This window comes from Lagenorhynchus albirostris, chromosome 4, assembly GCF_949774975.1.
Source record: "Lagenorhynchus albirostris chromosome 4, mLagAlb1.1, whole genome shotgun sequence".
NCBI classification, from domain to species: domain Eukaryota; kingdom Metazoa; phylum Chordata; class Mammalia; order Artiodactyla; family Delphinidae; genus Lagenorhynchus; species Lagenorhynchus albirostris.
The window spans coordinates 118,561,292-118,580,902 of NC_083098.1; the positions used below are offsets into that span (position 1 = coordinate 118,561,292).

General features: G+C 41.3%; 1 protein-coding gene across 2 annotated transcripts in view; it reads left to right on the forward strand.

Moving 5' to 3' along the window:
• Positions 1 to 19,611, forward strand: part of EGF (epidermal growth factor) — a 103,969-nt gene that overhangs the window by 62,867 nt on the left and 21,491 nt on the right. For both annotated transcript variants that reach the window (XM_060147401.1, XM_060147403.1), the window contains exons 14-18: positions 8,407 to 8,574; positions 9,277 to 9,426; positions 12,652 to 12,771; positions 16,924 to 17,040; positions 18,129 to 18,254. In XM_060147401.1, coding sequence (XP_060003384.1) covers positions 8,407 to 8,574; positions 9,277 to 9,426; positions 12,652 to 12,771; positions 16,924 to 17,040; positions 18,129 to 18,254 — 681 coding nt within the window. The remainder of the gene's footprint in view (positions 1 to 8,406; positions 8,575 to 9,276; positions 9,427 to 12,651; positions 12,772 to 16,923; positions 17,041 to 18,128; positions 18,255 to 19,611) is intronic.

Here is a 19,611-nt window from a genome sequence, read left to right on the forward strand (position 1 = left end):
ATTTAACATTACTGAAACTGTGGGTTAAGTCTTAGGCTTAGATGGTAAATTTTGTATTATGCGTTTTTTTATCACAACAAACAAAACAAAACAATAACTATATAGGAAATTCCCTTCCTGCCTTTATGGCTTTAATTTGGGACAAAGGCTAGAGACCCAAATGAATCTTAATGGCCCTGGTCAATAATGATGGGTGGAGATTCATTACACCGGGAAAAATAATCGTTTGAGTTTGCTGCCAGTAGGGGGAGACATTCACCCTAATCCACCAAATCCATTTTTTTTTTTTCTTCATTTGTCTTTTTTTTTTAACATCTTTATTGGAGTATAATTGCTTTACAATGGTATGTTAGTTTCAGCTTCACAACAAAATGAATCAGTTATATATATACATATATTCCCATATCTCTTCCCACTTGCGTCTCCCTCCCTCCCACCCTCCCTATCCCACCCCTCCAGGCGGTCACAAAGCACCGAGCTGATCTCCCTGTGCTATGCGGCTGCTTCCCACTAGCTAACTACCTTACTTTTGGTAGTGTATATATGTCCATGCCTCTTTATCGCTTTGTCACCGTTTACCCTTCCCCCTCCCCATAGCCTCAAGTCCATTCTCTAGTAAGTCTGTGTCTTTATTCCTGTTTCACCCCTAGGTTTTTCATGACATTTTTTTTTTAATTCCATATATATGTGTTAGCATACGGTATTTGTCTCTCTCTTTCTGACTTACTTCACTCTGTATGACAGACTCTAGGTCTATCCACCTCATTACAAATAGCTCAATTTCGTCTCTTTTTATGGCTGAGTAATATTCCATTGTATATATGTGCCACATCTTCTTTATCCATTCATCCGATGATGGACACTTAGGTTGTTTCCATCTCCGGGCTATTGTAAATAGAGCTGCAATGAACATTTTGGTACATGACTCTTTTTGAATTATGGTTTTCTCAGGGTATATGCCCAGTAGTGGGATTGCTGGGTCATATGGTAGTTCTATTTGTAGCTTTTTAAGGAACCTCCATACTGTTCTCCACAGTGGCTGTATCAATTTACATTCCCACCAACAGTGTAAGAGGGTTCCCTTTTCTCCACACCCTCTCCAGCATTTATTGTTTCTAGATTTTTTGATGATGGCCATTCTGACTGGTGTGAGATGATATCTCATTGTAGTTTTGATTTGCATTTCTCTAATGATTAGTGATGTTGAGCATTCTTTCATGTGTTTGTTGGCACTCTGTATATCTTCTTTGGAGAAATGTCTATTTAGGTCTTCTGCCCATTTTTGGATTGGGTTGTTTGTTTTTTTGTTATTAAGCTGCATGAGCTGCTTATAAATTTTGGAGATTAATCCTTTGTCCGTTGCTTCATTTGCAAATATTTTCTCCCATTCTGAGGGTTGTCTTTTGGTCTTCTTTATGGTTTCCTTTGCTGCGCAAAAGCTTTTAAGTTTCATTAGGTCCCATTTGTTTACTTTTGTTTTTATTTCCATTTCTCTAGGAGGTGGGTCAAAAAGGACCTTGCTGTGATTTATGTCATAGAGTGTTCTGCCTATGTTTTCCTCTAAGAGTTTGATAGTTTCTGGCCTTACATTTAGGTCTTTAATCCATTTTGAGCTTATTTTTGTGTATGGTGTTAGGGAGTGATCTAATCTCATACTTTTACATGTAGCTGTCCAGTTTTCCCAGCACCACTTATTGAATAGGCTGTCCTTTCTCCACTGTACATTTCTGCCTCCTTTGTCAAAGATAAGGTGACCATATGTGCGTGGGTTTATCTCTGGGCTTTCTATCCTGTTCCATTGATCTATCTTTCTGTTTTTGTGCCAGTACCATACCATCTTGATAACTGTAGCTTTGTAGTATAGTCTGAAGTCTGGGAGCCTGATTCCTCCAGTTCCTTCTTTCGTTCTCAAGATTGCTTTGGCTATTCGGGGTCTTTTGTGTTTCCATACAAATTGCAAAATTTTTTGTTCTAGTTCTGTGAAAAATGCCAGTGGTAGTTTGATAGGGATTGCATTGAATCTATAGATTGCTTTGGGTAGTAGAGTCATTTTCACAATGTTGATTCTTCCAATCCAAGAACATGGTATATCTCTCCATCTATTTGTATCATCTTTAATTTCTTTCATCAGTGTCTTATAATTTTCTGCATACAGATCTTTTGTCTCCTTAGGGAGATTTATTCCTAGATATTTTATTCTTTTTGTTGCAATGGTAAATGGGAGTGTTTTCTTGATTTCACTTTCAGATTTTTCATCATTAGTATATAGGAATGCCAGAGATTTCTGTGCATTAATTTTGTATCCTGCCACTTTACCAAATTCATTGATTAGCTCTAGTAGTTTTCTGGTAGCATCTTTAGGGTTCTCTATGTATAGGATCATGTCATCTGCAAACAGTGACAGCTTTACTTCTTCTTTTCCAATTTGGATTCCTTTTATTTCCTTTTCTTCTCTGATTGCTGTGGCTAAAACTTCCAAAACAATGTTGAATAATAGTGCTGAGAGTGGGCAACCTTGTCTTGTTCCTGATCTTAGTGGAAATGCTTTCAGTTTTTCACCATTGAGGATGATGTTTGCTGTGGGCTTGTCATATATGGCCTTTATTATGTTGAGGAAAGTTCCCTCTATGCCTACTTTCTGCAGGGTTTTTATCATAAATGGGTGTTGAATTTTGTCAAAAGCTTTCTCTGCATCTATTGAGATGATCATATGGTTTTTCTCCTTCAATTTGTTAATATGGTGTATCACATTGATAGATTTGCGTATATTGAAGAATCCTTGCATTCCTGGAATAAACCCCACTTGATCATGGTGTATGATCCTTTTAATGTGCTGTTGGATTCTGTTTGCTAGTATTTTGTTGAGGATTTTTGCAAATATGTTCATCAGTGATATTGGCCTGTAGTTTTCTTTCTTTGTGACATCCTTGTCTGGTTTTGGTATCAAGGTGATGGTGGCCTCGTAGAAGGAGTTTGGGAGTTTTCCTCCCTCTGCTATATTTTGGAAGAGTTTGAGAAGGATAGGTGTTAGCTCTTCTCTAAATGTTTGATAGAATTCGCCTGTGAAGCCATCTGGTCCTGGGCTTTTCTTTGTTGGAAGATTTTTAATCACAGTTTCAATTTCAGTGCTTGTGATTGGTCTGTTCATATTTTCTATTTCTTCCTGATTCAGTCTTGGCAGGTTGTGCATTTCTAAGAATTTGTCCATTTCTTCCAGATTGTCCATTTTATTGGCATAGAGTTGCTTGTAGTAATCTCTCATGATCTCTTTTATTTCTGCAGTGTCAGTTGTTACCTCTCCTTTTTCATTTCTAATTCTATTGATTTGAGTCTTCTCCCTTTTTTTCTTGATGAGTCTGGCTAGTGGTTTATCTATTTTGTTTATCTTCTCAAAGAACCAGCTTTTAGTTTTATTGATCTTTGCTATTGTTTCCTTCATTTCTTTTTCATTTATTTCTGATCTGATTTTTATGATTTCTTTCCTTCTGCTAGCTTTGGGGTTTTTTTGTTCTTCTTTCTCCAATTGCTTGAGGTGCAAGGTTAGGTTGTTTATTCGAGATGTTTCCTGCTTCTTAAGGTGGGCTTGTATTGCTATAAACTTCCCCCTTAGAACTGCTTTTGCTGCATCCCACAGGTTTTGGGTCGTTGTGTCTCCATTGTCATTTGTTTCTAGGTATTTTTTGATTTCCTCTTTGATTTCTTCAGTGATCACTTCATTATTAAGTAGTGTATTGTTTAGCCTCCATGTGTTTGTATTTTTTACAGATCTTTTCCTGTAATTGATATCTAGTCTCATGGCGTTGTGGTCAGAAAAGATACTTGATACAATTTCAATTTTCTTAAATTTACCAAGGCTTGATTTGTGGCCCAAGATATGATCTATCCTGGAGAATATTCCATGAGCACTTGAGAAAAATGTGTATTCTGTTATTTTTGGATGGTATGTCCTATAAATATCAATTAACTCCATCTCGTTTAATGTATCATTTAAAGCTTGTGTTTCCTTATTTATTTTCATTTTGGATGATCTGTCCATTGGTGAAAGTGGGGTGTTAAAGTCCCCTACTATGAATGTGTTACTGTTGATTTCCCCTTTTATGGTTGTCAGTATTTGCCTTATGTATTGAGGTGCACCTATGTTGGGTGCATAAATATTTACAATTGTTATATCTTCCTCTTGGATCGATCCCTTGATCATTATGTAGTGTCCTTCTTTGTCTCTTCTAATAGTCTTTGTTTTAAAGTCTATTTTGTCTGATATGAGAATTGCTACTCCAGCTTTCTTTTGGTTTCCATTTGCATGAAATACCTTTTTCCATCCCCTTACTTTCAGTCTGTATGTGTCTCTAGGTCTGAAGTGGGTCTCTTGTAGACAGCAAATATATGGGTCTTGTTTTTGTATCCATTCAGCCAATCTGTGTCTTTTGGTGGGAGCATTTAGTCCATTTACATTTAAGGTAATTATCGATATGTGTGTTCCTATTCCCATTTTCTTAATTGTTTTGGGTTCATTATTGTAGGTCCTTTCCTTCTTTTGTGTTTCTTGCCTAGAGAAGTTCCTTTAGCAGTTGTTGTAGAGCTGGTTTGGTGGTGCTGAACTCTCTCAGCTTTTGCTTGTCTGTAAAGGTTTTAATTTCTCCATCAAATCTGAATGAGATCCTTGCTGGGTAGAGTAATCTTGGTTGCAGGTTTTTCTCCTTCAACACTTTCAATATGTCCTGCCACTCCCTTCTGGCTTGCAGAGTTTCTGCTGAAAGATCAGCTGTTAACCTTATGGGGATTCCCTTGTGTGTTATTTGTTGTTTTTCCCTTGCTGCTTTTAATATGTTTTCTTTGTATTTAATTTTTGACAGTTTGATTAATATGTGTCTTGGCGTATTTCTCCTTGGATTTTTCCTGTATGGGACTCTCTGTGCTTCCTGGACTTGATTAACTATTTCCTTTCCCATATTAGGGAAGTTTTCACCTATAATCTCTGCAAATATTTTCTCAGTCCCTTTCTTTTTCTCTTCTTCTTCTGGAACCCCTATAATTCGAATGTTGGTGCGTTTAATGTTGTCCCAGAGGTCTCTGAGACTGTCCTCAGTTCTTTTCATTCTTTTTTCTTTATTCTGCTCTGCAGTAGTTATTTCCACTATTTTATCTTCCAGGTCACTTATCCGTTCTTCTGCCTCAGTTATTCTGCTATTGATCCCATCTAGAGTACTTTTAATTTCATTTATTGTGTTGTTCATCATTGCTTGTTTCATCTTTAGTTCTTCTAGGTTCTTGTTAACTGATTCTTGCAATTTGTCCATTCTATTGTCCATTCTATCTCCAAGATTTCGGATCAACCTTACTATCATTATTCTGAATTCTTTTTCAGGTAGACTGCCTATTTCCTCTTCATTTGTTAGGTCTGGTGGGTTTTTATCCTGCTCCTTCATCTGCTGTGTGTTTTTGTGTCTTTTCATTTTGCTTATCTTACTGTGTTTGGGGTCTCCTTTTTTGCAGGCTGAAGGTTCGTAGTTCCTGTTGTTTTTTGTGTCTGTCCCCAGTGGCTAAGGTTGGTTCAGTGGGTTGTGTAGGCTTCCTGGTGGAGGGTACTAGTGCCTGTGTTCTGGTGGATGAGGCTGGATCTTGTCTTTCTGGTGGGCAGGTCCACGTCTGGTGGTGTGTTTTGGGGTGTCTGTAGACTTATTATGATTTTGGGCAGCCTCTCTGCTAATGGGTGGGGTTGTGTTCCTGTCTTGCTAGTTGTTTGGCATAGGATGTCCAGCACTGTAGCTTGCTGGTCGTTGAGTGAAGCTGGGTGCTGGCGTTGAGATGGAGATCTCTCTGAGATTTTTGCTGTTTGATATTATGTGCAGCTGGGAGGCCTCTTGTGGACCAGTGTCCTGAAGTTGGCTCTCCCACCTCAGAGGCACAGCACTGACTCCTGGCTGCAGCACCAAGAGCCTTTCATCCACAGGGCTCCTTAATTTGGGATGATTCGTTGTCTATTTCAAGTATTCCACAGATGCAGGGTATATCAAGTTGATTGTGGAGCTTTAATCCGCTGCTTCTGAGGCTGCTGGGAGAGATTTCCCTTTCTCTTCTTTGTTCTCACAGTTCCCAGGGGCTCAGCTTTGGATTTGGCCCCGCCTGTGCGTGTAGGTCGCTGGAGGGCGTCTGTTCTTTGCTCAGACAGGACGGGGTTAAAGGAGCCGCTGATTCGGAGGCTCTGGCTCACCCAGGCCGGGGGGGTAGGGAGGGTCACGGAGTGCGGGGCGGGCCTGCAGCGGCAGAGGCCGGCGTGACGCTGCAGCCTGAGGCGAGCAGAGCGCTCTCCCGGGGGAGCCGTCCCCGGATCCCGGGACCCTGGCAGTGGCGGGCTGCACAGGCTCCCCGGAAGGGCGTGTGGCTAGTGACCTGTGTTCGCACACAGGCCTCCTGGCGGCAGCAGCAGCGGCCTCAGCGTCCCATGTCCGTCTCTGGGCTCCGCACTCTTAGCCGCGGCTCGCGCCCGTCCCTGGAGCTCTCTCAAGCAGCGTTCTTTAATCCCCTCTCCTCGTGCACCAGGAAACAAAGAGGGACGTAAAAGTCTCTTGCCTCTTCGGCAGGTCCAGACCCCTCCCCGGACTCTCTCCCGGCCAGCCGCGGCGCACCAACGCCCTGCAGGCTGTGTTCACGCCGCCAACCTCAGTCCTGTCCCGGCGCTCCGACAAAAGCCGGAGCCTCAGCTCCCAGTCCCGCCCGCCCCGGCGGGCGAGCAGACAAGCCTCTTGGCTGGTGAGTGCCGGTCGGCCCGATCCTCTGCGCTGGAATCTGTCCGCTTTGCCCTCCGCACCCCTGTTGCTGTGCTCTCCTCCGCGGCTCCCAAGCTCCCCCACTCCGCCTCCCGAAGTCTCCACCCACGAAGGGGCTTCCTAGTGTGTGGACACTTTTCCTCCTTCACAGCTCTCTCCCGCTGGTGCAGGACCCGTCCCTATCCTTTTGTCTCTGTTTAGTTTTTTCTTTTGCCCTAACCAGGTACGTGGGGGGTTCCTTGCCTTTTGGGAGGTCTGAGGTCTTCTGCCAGTGTTCAGTAGGTGCTCCGGAGGAGTTGTTCCACGCGTAGATGTATTTCTGGTGTATCTGTGGAGAGGAAGGTGATCTCCGCGTCTTACTCTTCCGCCATCTTCCCGGAAGTCCCCAAATCCATTTTTCATTAGCAAAAAGACTGGCCTGGGGAATGTGACTGGATGTGATAAAAGCTTCCAAACCTAGGGGTCCTTAGCTTTGGCCTCTAACCACTTGCGATAGTATATTAAAACATTTCCCAGCTTACTAAATACTGGAATATCTTATCAGAGCAGTTTCAGTGGCATGGAGAGGCAAGTTTAGTTGAGGTAGGATCAGAAGAGGCCACTTAGGGGTTGATTGGAGCCATGAAAATGGAAGCAGCAAATAATAAATAACTTCCAAAAAACTTCTCTGAGAAGGGAAGGAAAGAGACAAAAAGAAGTTAGAGGGGTCAAGGGGATGAGGGAATTAAGATAGGAGAGACCTGAACATATTAATCAGCTAAGGGAAAGAAGCTGGTAAGATGAAGAGACTAGAAGAGAATTAATGTAAATGAAAGGAGTAATTGACAGAACAAGGTCCTAGAGAAGGCAGGAGCACAGTCAATGGACTAATTTTAGTAAAGAGGAGAGATAGGAAAGGAAATGTATTGGTGGAGATGGGAATTTGAGGAGGCTGTTATTCAATTACCTTAGATTTTTTAAAATGTTGTAAAAATCTCAATTTACAGCAACCTGTAAATTTAGTCTACTACTTATTACTGCCATTCAAAAGACAAGGAACCTAAGACAAAGAGGGGTAAAATAACTTACCCAACTTACCCAGTCAAGTTGTTTAGTCTATAAATAGTGACAGAATCACTGAACATGGAAACATTCCTGCCCTGGTCGCCTTCTTTTTTTTGCGGTACGCGGGCCTCTCACTGTTGTGGCCTCTCTCATTGCGGAGCACAGGCTCCACAGCCACGGCTCACTGGGCCCAGCCGCTCCGCGGCATGTGGGATCCTCCCGGACCGGGGCACGAACCCGTGTCCCCTGCATCAGCAGGCGGACTCTCAACCACTGAGCCACCAGGGAAGTTCTGATCTCCTTCTTATTGGTGGTATTATGTCAGTCACCCACATTCTCCCACTCTCTGAATGCTCGATGACCATGGGCTTTGCTAGGACTTCATACCACCAGGCTTCCGTTCTAAGAAGAGGTTCCCTCACCATGTGGATTCTCCTTGATGTAGGTGGCTCAAGGAAGTGGCTCATACATTGCTTAGCAGCTGTATTAAAGAATTGACTTAGTGTAGGGATTGGGTATATGTTTCAGGCCTTGTCCATTTAAAACTATTCATGGCAAAGACAAGATGTTTATAATGGATCTCAACTGCTTCCAGGTCACCCATTTGCTGTGGCTGTGTTTGAGGATCATTTGTGGTTCTCTGATTGGGCTATGCCATCGGTAATAAGGGTGAACAAGAGGACTGGCAAAAATAGGGTACGTCTCCGAGGCAGCATGCTGAAGCCCTCATCACTGGTTGTAGTTCATCCATTGGCAAAACCAGGTACACTGGACACAGTCTTTCTTTGACTGGCATCTGCAACTATTTTAATTGTTTGACGGCAGGGAAGGGGGTGTGTGTTGCACTTCTCACTAATTTGGGTAGATGTTAAGATCTCCTGAGATTTGGATTTCGTTTAAACTAAGATAGTTTGGTAATAAGTTTGGGCTTTATCCCTCCAACCTCAACTTTTCTTCTCCTGAGTAGCTTTTACTTATTTGCTTCTTTTCAAAGACTTTTGGGTTAAAGGCACTAAGGGCAGGGGCAGGGATGGGTGGGGGGAGCGATTTAGAAACCCGCAGTGGAAGCTTCTGCCTACACTGGGCTTTTCCCCACCTCCTGAGAATGCAAGTGAGTGAGCTTCAGCCAGGAGTAGGTAAGCAGATGGAAAAGCCACTTAGTTTCCCACAATAACTCTTCTTTCTGAATCACCCTTTGTCAGTCTGACTAGATTATAAGTCAGGAAATAGGAGTCCTATCTTCCCAAATAGCTTCTTGAACAAAGGTACTGGCTAAACTCAATACTCCTAAGGTAATCACATTCTGAGCTTATCTTAGAACCAGTGGCTCTTTATAGGAACTCTTCTGAAATAGCTCTTGATATAAACAGCTCCATTTAGACAGTTTCTTTCTCCCAAAGCTGTACACTGATTTTACACCTTTCCATCTCCAAGCCCATCTGTGAATGTACCTCCTCTCTGCTAGGAGCAGATGCCTGCTTACATCAAAACGGAGGCTGTGAACATATTTGCGAAGAGAGGTTTGGAACTGCTCAGTGTTTGTGTCGTGAAGGTTTCGTGAAAGCTCCAGATGGAAGAACGTGTCTGGCTCTGAATGGCCATCAGATGTTGGCAGGTAATATGATAAACTATGGCCATCAGATATTGGCAGGTAATATGATAAACTGTGTGGCCAAATTGTCCTACTTTAGCTCAGGAATATTGTCCTACATTGATTTTTATGCTTGTGCTAATTTTTAATATTTTGTATTCTTAAAAGCTCCCTTGCTTTTAGCGATGCCAAGCTGTCTTCCACCCCCACCCCCCGCACCGATGAGTTTGGCCTCCTCATTACAAACTAAATTCAATTGACTTCTTCTAGCTGTAAAATTAATGAACAAAAGATCATATTCCAAGTCTTAAGTTCCAGTGCTCCAGGCCCCCATTTTTGGTGGAGTAGCCCATCCTTGGAAATAAATGCCAGTATTTTACCAATTCAGGGAAGGTTCAAAGACATTTTGTTTAGAAGTTTTATGGCCTCGATTTTAGAGGTAGTCATATATAAACCCCCCTGCCACATGACTGTCTTTATATGAAAAGCAAAGTCCTTTGTAATAAATAAGTTTAGGATACCAAACAGGTGTAGGGAATCCAGCTCGACAAGACTTGTGATCCACGTTTTTAAAAACTAAACGTAGGGCTTCCCTGGTGGCGCAGTGGTTGAGAGTCCGCCTGACGATGCAGGGCACACAGGTTCGTACCCCGGTCCGGGAGGATCCCACATGCCACAGAGCGGCTGGGCCTGTGAGCCATGGCCGCTGAGCCTGCGCGTCCGGAGCCTGTGCTCCGCAACAGGAGAGGCCACAGCAGTGAAAGGCCCGCGTACAGCAAAACAAAACAAAAAGCTAAACGTGACTTTGAGGGAAGAGATCTAATATGACATGTAAACAGTAGTACTGATTTACTTCCCTTGAATGTGTATCCAAACAGGTAAGTTGTATTTGGATTCATCTCTTGATACCTTATACCAAAGAGAACTTAAATTTTATTTTAGATGTTTTTTAAAAATTCATATTTATCCAATAGGCATGATATGTTAGGTGACATTGACAGCAAATAAATGGATTAATTTATCCATGGACCAGAATTGAATAGTTTGGATTTTCTGAACTTTCTACCAATGGTTGCCTTAGGATAACAGTTCTCAATCTTTTTGGTTTCGGAGCCCTTTTACACTCTTAAAAATGATTGAAAAACTCGAGTCTTTGTTTGTGTGGGTTATATTTATCAAGATTTATGGTATTAGAAATTAAGACTAAAAATTTTAATATCTCTATTAAAGTTACAGTAATATTCCATTATATGTGAACATGTTTTTATGAAAATAAATGAAATAACTCTATTTTTCCAAACAAAACTATGTAGTAAGAAGAATGGCATTGTTTTACGTGTATATCTTTAATATCTGACTTAATAGAGGGCAGCCAGATTCTCCCATCTGCCCCGCTGTTAAAGCTGTTGGTGTGTTGTTTCATTTGAAGCCTATGAAGAAAATCAGACACACGTGGAGCTGGAAAAGGGAAGATTGCTTAATAGCTTTTCAGAGGACTTTTTTGTATATCTTCTTTTGATATTATATATATCAGAACTAGACAGGTGGTAGTTTCTCAGAGTTAGTTGCAATGTTGAATCTGAAGCCATATCAATGAACATTTTGTCCTCTGCTATGTTAAAACCCAGTGTTCTGTTTTGTACTTTGAGTGGATCTTTCACCATGCATGATTTTGTTGCATCATGTTTTGGTCATTTAAAAATATTGATTGAGTTACACAAGTCTGCCAAATATCACATTAATATACCTACAATAACATTAACTAATTATTATTATCAAACTCATCAGAAAAGTCTTTGAGTGTCTGGATTTTGTTAAAATTTTTTTGTGGAAATTTTTCCAGAATTCTACTTTCCACTTGAAAGCTTAAATTTTATTACTGGCAACAAGCACCGTGAGCTAATTTTCCTTGAAGTGACAGCATCACTTCATTCATTGTTGAGAAAATATCAAATCCCCAAATGTTAATGACATAGTTTATCGAACATTCTTTCAGGTAAAAATCATGTTCAATGAAAAAAAAAAGAGCCTAGTTTTAGCTCGTATCTCTGAGAGTTCACAGGTGCCTTTCCTCCAGCTTCAGTGTGTGCACAGTGTTTTATGTGTTGCTTCCCATGTCATTACGCAGAAGATTAAAGACCCAGGTAGTCTATGGTCAAGATTTTTAAAAATTAGTAATTTTACTGCTCCATCATGGGCTTTTAAAGGTGAAACTGGAGTGTGAGTGTGTGTGTGTGTGTGTGTGTGTGTGTGTGTGTGTGTGTGTGTGTGTGTGTATGTGGCTGTGAAGAACATGACCACAGTAGAGAACATGCTACTCGTATCATGACGATTCATGCTAAAGCACCACACTTTCACCCATGTCTGCTTTTGCCCCATCGCTTATCAATGTTGACAGTGAAAATAACAATACAGTTATTTGCCTTTTATGAAAATAGTTTTTTTGTTTGTTTGTTTGTTTGTTTTTGCGGTACGCGGGCCTCTCACTGTTGTGGCCTCTCCCATTGCGGAGTACAGGCTCCGGATGCGCAGCCTCAGCGGCCATGGCTTATGGGCCCAGCTGCTCCACAGCATGTGGGATCATCCTGGACCAGGGCACGAACCCGCGTCCCCTGCACCTCAACCACTGCGCCACCAGGGAAGCCCTGAAAATAGTTTTGACCTTCTAGATGCCATGCAGTGAGACCCCAGGGATCCATGGCCCACACTTAGAGAACACACAGTGTTTTAGGGGATCCATTTCTTCCATGTTCTGGGGAGTTGCATGGGTCCCATGCCTATGTTAAATTATAGCTTGTTTATGCCCTTCCACATTTCTAAATACTGGCAAAATCAGGCTAAAATAAATGTTATAAGCAGCTTAAAGGAGAAGGGGTATATATGAAAGGCAGGTTGGGGAGATCATCTCACTAATTTGTCCTCAGTAATGGCGAGCAGTGATTATGAGCTGATTATGTTCATAAGGATTTCGGTATTCTACTTTTACTGTTTTTGCCAGTACCGAGAAGAGTCCTGTCTTTCTTCCCTACTGGCCCTCCCCACCCTCAATTATAAGTGCATGGAGTGAAGCTGAGAGGGTGTAGTGTAGCAGAGAAGGTTTTCTAAGCCACCGAGACCCTGGCAGTTTTTCTGAATCCTCCGACTCTGAGAGAGAGTCTGAACTCACACAAACAGCCATATGTATAAATTAACTCAAACATTTCTTGAATCACAAAAGGTAAATTAATTGTATCCGTTGGCCTTCAATAGGTAGTGGAGCAGATCTGAGTAATGGAATAATACCGTTGGACATCTTACCCAGCAGTAGAGAGCTTGAAGATAATATTACAGAATCTCAGCATATGCTAGTGGCTGAAATCATGGTGTCAGGTATGAATAATGAGTTCTCCAATACAGCTTTGCTTCCAATAATTTCCATCCTACTAATTAGAAATTCTGAATGAACTCTCTAACTTAATGTTGACTAAATCTACACAAAGCTAGCGAAGACAAACTTTGGACTCAAGCTTCGGTCCTTCTCTTCTGAATGGTTTATCTGAGGAAGATGGCTCCCATATTAGACTGGACATGAACTTTACTCATTGAGGGTTGTTGGACTGAATCTTTTTTGAAGAAATCTAACTTGGAAAAAAAAGTGAAAAATAGGCCAGGACAGATTTGGGTGTATCCCCATCCATGCCTAGTATTTTTGGTGTTTGGCCCATTTAGCTTTACTTCTGTCAGTGTGAAAAGCAGATGGTAGCTGATAAGCAAATATAGGCTGGTTGCTTCAGCTGCTCCAGAAAGTCCACAAACAGCAAATGTTAGATTTTTTTTCCTTCTATAATATATTGCCCATTTATCAGCAAAATGCTAAATAATTTATTCAGTATGTAACGACTTTAGGGAACCTAATTCTTTTAGAGTCTGTGTTCACTCATGAAGCCAGTGGTTTTCAAACTGGGCTTAGCTCAGCCCTAAAGCTTCTGCAAACCCCACCTCCTCTTCATGCTAAGTCTCTGCCTTTCAATCAGTGCAGCTCTGCTTTGAAGCATTTTATTTATTTATATTTCGGAGTGAGACTTAATTTTAACACTATGTGGCTAAAAATAAATTTGAGAACTCCACATTAGGGCATTATATACACTTAACCACAGCTTTTGTGGTCAGCAAACTACAATTTTCGAGGCCCTGGGACCTCTTACCCCTTCTTAGAGGATTTTATCAGTGTGATTTTTGATAAAATACAAAGAGGTGAATATTTTTAGTAATAATAATTTTTACAGAACTTTAGAGTTTACCAGGTCCTTTAAGTATATCCTCTAATTTGACCCTTATCACAATCATTTTACAGATTTGAAAACTAAGATATGTGAAGTTAGTGACCCGACCAAAGATTTTGAAAATTATGACCAAGTAATTAATTCATATCAAGAAAAGAATGACTGGAAACATGGTCATGTTAGGAGTGTTATTCATTTGGTGACTATTTATTTGCCATACCCCGTGCTAAATGCTGGTGATACCATACTTAGCTAAATATAGCCCCAGCCTCCAAGGTCATAGTCAGATGTGGAGACAATGTGGTAGAATGAAACAATATACATAATATGTATTAGCAGTATAGAGAACCTTTTCAAAGTCACTAGGGATCCCTAGAGGTTCACAGAGGATATTTTGAAAGGCTAATGTTTGGGGGACTCAAAGACCAAGGTGAATGACAGACAGTAAATTAGGCCACGTGGGTGGCATGGGGGGGGTGACAAAATGGCTAAAGATTTGGAATACATATATAACAGGCTGTGTTTGGCTTCATGCCTGGAGACGGTACTCTGCCTCGTGCGGAATAAATGTCTTGGTGAAGATCACCTCGTCTTTCCCTCTTGATTGTGTTCTATTTTGTCTTAGCCTGTAAAGTTTTAGTTCTACCTGTGTTAGGCAAAGTGGTCTTATTTATATTTTGTTGTGAAATTTCATTTCAAACAAGTATCTATACTAAAAAAAACCTGAAAACTTTATGTTAGATTTTAGGTCCATATCTTTTTATTCTCCAAAGACAGAGTCACATGGAGCAAGCAGATCTGTGTACAACATGGCAAAGAGGTTCAATCCTAAAAAGTTTCATTGTCAAATTCACTAAAATCACGAATTCTTCTAAATTCATGAATAAAATGTAAAATTCTTAACGTAGCCTGTTGAGCCCTGGAGAAACTAGCCTGTACCCACCTCACCAGCCTCAATTTGTGCCCTTCTATCCCCAGCTTTCTACGGCCTGCTTCCATTACACAGGCCTTGCCTATAACATGCGGGTGTTGTTTTCTCGGCCTACAGTGCTCTTTCTAACCCCACCTCCCCAAGTCCTGTGTATCCTTCAGATCTCAGCTTAATATGCTCTTTCGCAGCAAGCCTTTCCTAGTCTCCTGACCAGGTGAGGCGAGAGTTGTTTCAGCTCTCTTGGAACCCAGTACTTTTTCTTGATTGTGCTTATTACATCTATACTTCAATAAATAATCATGTAAGAAAACAGAGCCCTTGTCTATGTTCTCCACCACCGTATTTTGAGCCCTCATAAGGCTCTGGCACATAGTAGGTACTTCAAAATGAATTAATTTTGTTAATTTTACAAACAGACCCCAGAGTCTTTTCTAGCGTGATAAGGCTAATTCCGATTCAGGCTGTCACAATACTCTTCTTCTTTATCATTCTTATCTAGATATGTAGATAAAATATTTTATAGTTCTCAAAAGATTCTTTTAAAAATCACTTCTTCTTCAAGTGCTTACAACAACCATGTGAAGTCGACTGGACAGAAACTGTCATCTGCGTTTTAGAGAAGAGGCGCGTGAAGCATAAGTGCCTTCCTTGTGGAGCTTAGTTTGTGGCAGAAGGAGCTTTGGCTGTGGCTCATCCCTCCTGCAACTGCACATCCATTGCTTTTCAGTATGCAAAGCTGCCTCGGGGTTTGCAAGTTACCAAATAAATCCTGAATCATATGTTAATTTAAGATAATTCCGCAAATGATTTAAAATGTCTTGGGTAATTTGATACTGTCCACCATATACTCTGAACAGCCTTGTGATTTGGGAGCTAGTCTTCCAAATAAATGCTGAATCCAATGGATAATTGATTTAGTCTGAACTTATCCATCTCCAAGAGTCATGAGTGACAGGAGGTGACCAAGCAAACATGAAAGGCCCGTGTTCCCACAAGAACAATCTTCTCACTCAAATAGCTAAGCAAATCAAACGCCATTAGCTGATGTCTGCATTCACATGGCACCTGACTCCTATTTAGATCATTTAACTTTCTTTAATTTATGGGCAACTTTGGAGGGTTTCTTGACCTCTTCTATACTCAGATGAGCAAATTTACCAGTGAAAAGACAGAAGATAGTTTATGTCCTACTGTGGTATGTCAGGTACCCCTAACTCCAACAGAGAGGAGGCATTTGGAGAATGATTATATACCTAAGTAGCTAAAGGAAAAAAAAAAAACTTGCTCACGTTTATGGCTCAAAAGGCAACTCTGTCTTCTGGGGCATTTGCATTTCATTGGAGTACGAAATGAAATGATCCTTTTACAGCATTTAGTTTGTATGGTTCATGACTCTGTAAAAGTGCTTTGAGGTGGGGCTTCCCTGGTGGCGCAGTGGTTAAGAATCCGCTTGCCAATGCAGGGGACACGGGTTCGAGCCCTGGTCCGGGAAGATCCCACATGCCACAGAGCAGCCAAGCCTGTGTGCCACAACTACTGAGCCTGTGCTCTAGAGGCCATGAGCCACAACTACTGAAGCCCACGCACCTAGAGCCCATGCTCTGCAACAAGAAAAGCCACCGCAATGAGAAGCCTGCGCGCTGCAACGAAGAGTAGCCCCCGCTTGCCGCAACTAGAGAAAGCCCGCACACAGTAACAAAGACCCAACACAGCCAAAAATAATAAATTTGAAAAAAAAAAAGTGCCTTGAGGTTTGCAAGTCACGGCATAAATCTTGATAATAAACATACATTTTGACATATACATTCTATTATATATCAAACATAATTTTAGTAAATTGACAATAAATCTTTTTACGGTTAAATCTCTTTGCCATGTTGGTACACAGATCTACTTGCTACATATTAGTTGCGTATCTTTGAGAGATAAGAATATATTGACCCCTTTTGTATGTCACAACGGTTGGGAATTCTCAAATAAAGCAATACAATTTTTGAAGTTTGAGTCCATTTAGTCCTAGAAATTGTATACTTCAAATTTGCAAATGCTTTAAAAAATTATAAATAAGTTCACACGGGGGTCTTTGAACACCACATAATTCTTTAAGACTAAAAATTTGTTGAGAGCATGTAAACAGAAACATATGGTTTGTGGATCCTTTAATATAGATATAGCTTACAGATCAGCACAGTGTTTCTATTTGGAGGTTAACCTGCCCCAGAACTTGAGAAAGGAAGTACTGGAATTTTTGGTAGAATGCAAAACATTGAAGTCCATTTTCTTCTCTGAGGTCTGGAAATAATCCTGTGGGGTTCTCGCTGTTTGCAGATGATGATGACTGTAGTGCCTTGGGATGCAGTACACAGGCTTGGTGTGTTTCAGAGGGAGAGAATGTCACGTGTCGGTGTTTGAAAGGATTTGCTGGAGATGGAAAACAGTGTTCTGGTAAGAGCAAAATCCAAATACACACAATATCTGGAAAATAGTGAATCAGAAACATTCTCTCAGATCATACTGATTCAAAATCTCCCTCAGGATTGAATACATTATTTGATATTAGCTAAAAAGGTAATGGGTGTATGAATAGAAAATAAGACACACCATTGTAAAGTAATTATACCCCAATAAAGATGTTAAAAAAAAAAAAGAAAATAAGAAACATAACATATTGTTATATTACATTGAGTTATATTAAAATTCCATGATATAGACAATTGACATTAAGGAGAAGAATTTTTTAAATATAATTGATTTTTAAAAAATATTTATTTCATTTACTTTATTTTTGGCTGTGTTGGGTCTTTGTTGCTGCACGCAGACTCTCTAGTCTTTGCGAGCGGGGGCTACTCTTCATTGCGGTGCACGGGCTTCTCATCACAGTGGCTTCTCTTGCTGCGGAGCACAGGCTCTAGGCACGTGGGCTTCAGTAGTTGTGGCACGCGGGCCCAGTAGTTGTGGCTCGTGGGCTATAGAGCACAGGCTCAGTAGTTGTGGCGCATGGGCTTAGTTGCTCCACAGCATGTGGGATCTTCCCAGACCAGGGCTCGAACCCATTTCCCCTGCGTTGGCAGGCGGATTCTTAACCACTGCGCCACCAGGGAAGATCCAAGGAGAATAATTTATAATTAGCTTTAAAAGCATGAATTTGAGTTCAAGTCAAATTTATAAACTCCCCAATTCCAATAAAAACACAGCTTCCCCCCACCCAAAGGCTTAGGTCATAAGTTTTAGTCTATTAAATAGGTTTTGCTGATGGGTTACTATTTTACATTGATAGCCATTATTGTAAATGTTCTTATGGTCTGAAACTCTGGTACAAAGTGATTTACTTACACTAATGAAACACTGAGAAATCGGTAAAAATTGATGCAGAAATGAACTTTAAGTCCAAGATGGAGGGTTTGCATCACGTTTGCAAGCAGTACCTGTAAATGGCTGGATGATTGTATGTAAGATTATACTATCCTTTCCTACTCTTTTCCTTTATACCAGGATTGCCTATGTATTTCACTAGCTCATCATTTTGCCCACAGATATAGATGAATGTCAGATGGGTATCTCAGTTTGCCCTCCCACCTCCTCCAAGTGCATCAATACTGAAGGTGGCCATGTCTGCCGGTGCTCAGAAGGCTACCAGGGAGATGGGATCCACTGCCTCGGTAAGAGAGCTGTGTGCAGAGGGCCAAGGGTGAAGGCAGGCCTTGGAGAATCACCAAACACTGGGTGTGGCGGGCCAAGAAAAGACAGGAGAGAATTGCGCTGACACACATGTTAAGACTAAAAGAGGAGTTGTGTGATCTGTTCAAACTGACATATTTCAGTTTGGGGTAAATAGTCAATTTCGTGCCCTTTGGCCATGACCGCACTAGTCAGCTTCTACACTCTGCAGAGGCTGTTTTCCCCTCTGCCTTTCTAATTCTTTCTCCAGGGGTTGAGTGACATCAGTGCCTCATCGATAACTCCACACCTCGAGCCATCATGGGGGGAACTGGGCAGCATTTTCTTTGTCACTGAATTTGGCAATTGAACCGTGGTGAACTGCAGGGCTGATGTGGGTTTGTTGGAGGTCACGGCTGTGTGTAAAGGGAAGGAGGCCTGGTTCTGTGAAAGGGCTCACAGCTGGCTCTTGATAAGTTCAAGCCGTTGACATTTAGAATCAAGCAAGGAATGATTAAGACTCTTTCATAATCACCATCCTCTGCCAAGGTCTGGGTGTGGCTTGCTGGGTTGGGAGTTCACCTAGTGGATGTCATGTACCATTCCAGGTGTAACACAATGTCACGGTACAAGTGAAGACCTGCCTGAAGCCATCTTGGCCCGGTAAAATAGTTATCTCAAGTTTTATGGGGCTTTAACATGTCTCTTTCAGTATTTTCCTTTCCTTCTGAAAACATAAAAATCTTTTTGCTGTGAGGGGCAGATGCCTTGATAACAAACTAAAATGGCATTGCTTTCTCACACATGTTGAGGTTAAAGATGAAATATCAGTCGTAACTACCAATTTTCTGGACCTGGTTGGTTTAAATCAGACGTTTATCAGATTAGTTTTGTGGAGTCCACAGACATCTGTAAAGGCTCTTTTCAGCACATATTTGGCTGTCAATTGGGAAAATGTCACTGCTCTAATTAAGCAGGCTCCTAGATAATTTAGACAAACAGGCTTTATATTTAATTTACTTTGAAGAAAAAGGAAGGTATACTTTCTTGGATGTTTAAACTCATTATACTCTGGATTCTCACTCTGTTACTCACGCATCTCAATCCATGGAGCAGAGTGTCATGGCCCAGCCTGCCTGGTTGGAGTGGCGTCTCGGGCCACATGGAAGCCCTGAGCTTGTTCTTGTTCTCCGCACTGCCCCCCAGCCCCATGTATATACAGTAGATATAGAGATGTAGTAGATACAGTACTTTGAACCATGCCCTGCACACAGTAAGTGCTATATAAAACTGTTGTTGTTATTCTTAAGAGTAGCTGTGTTTCTTGGCCAACAGTACATCATTTTTGCTTCTCTCTCA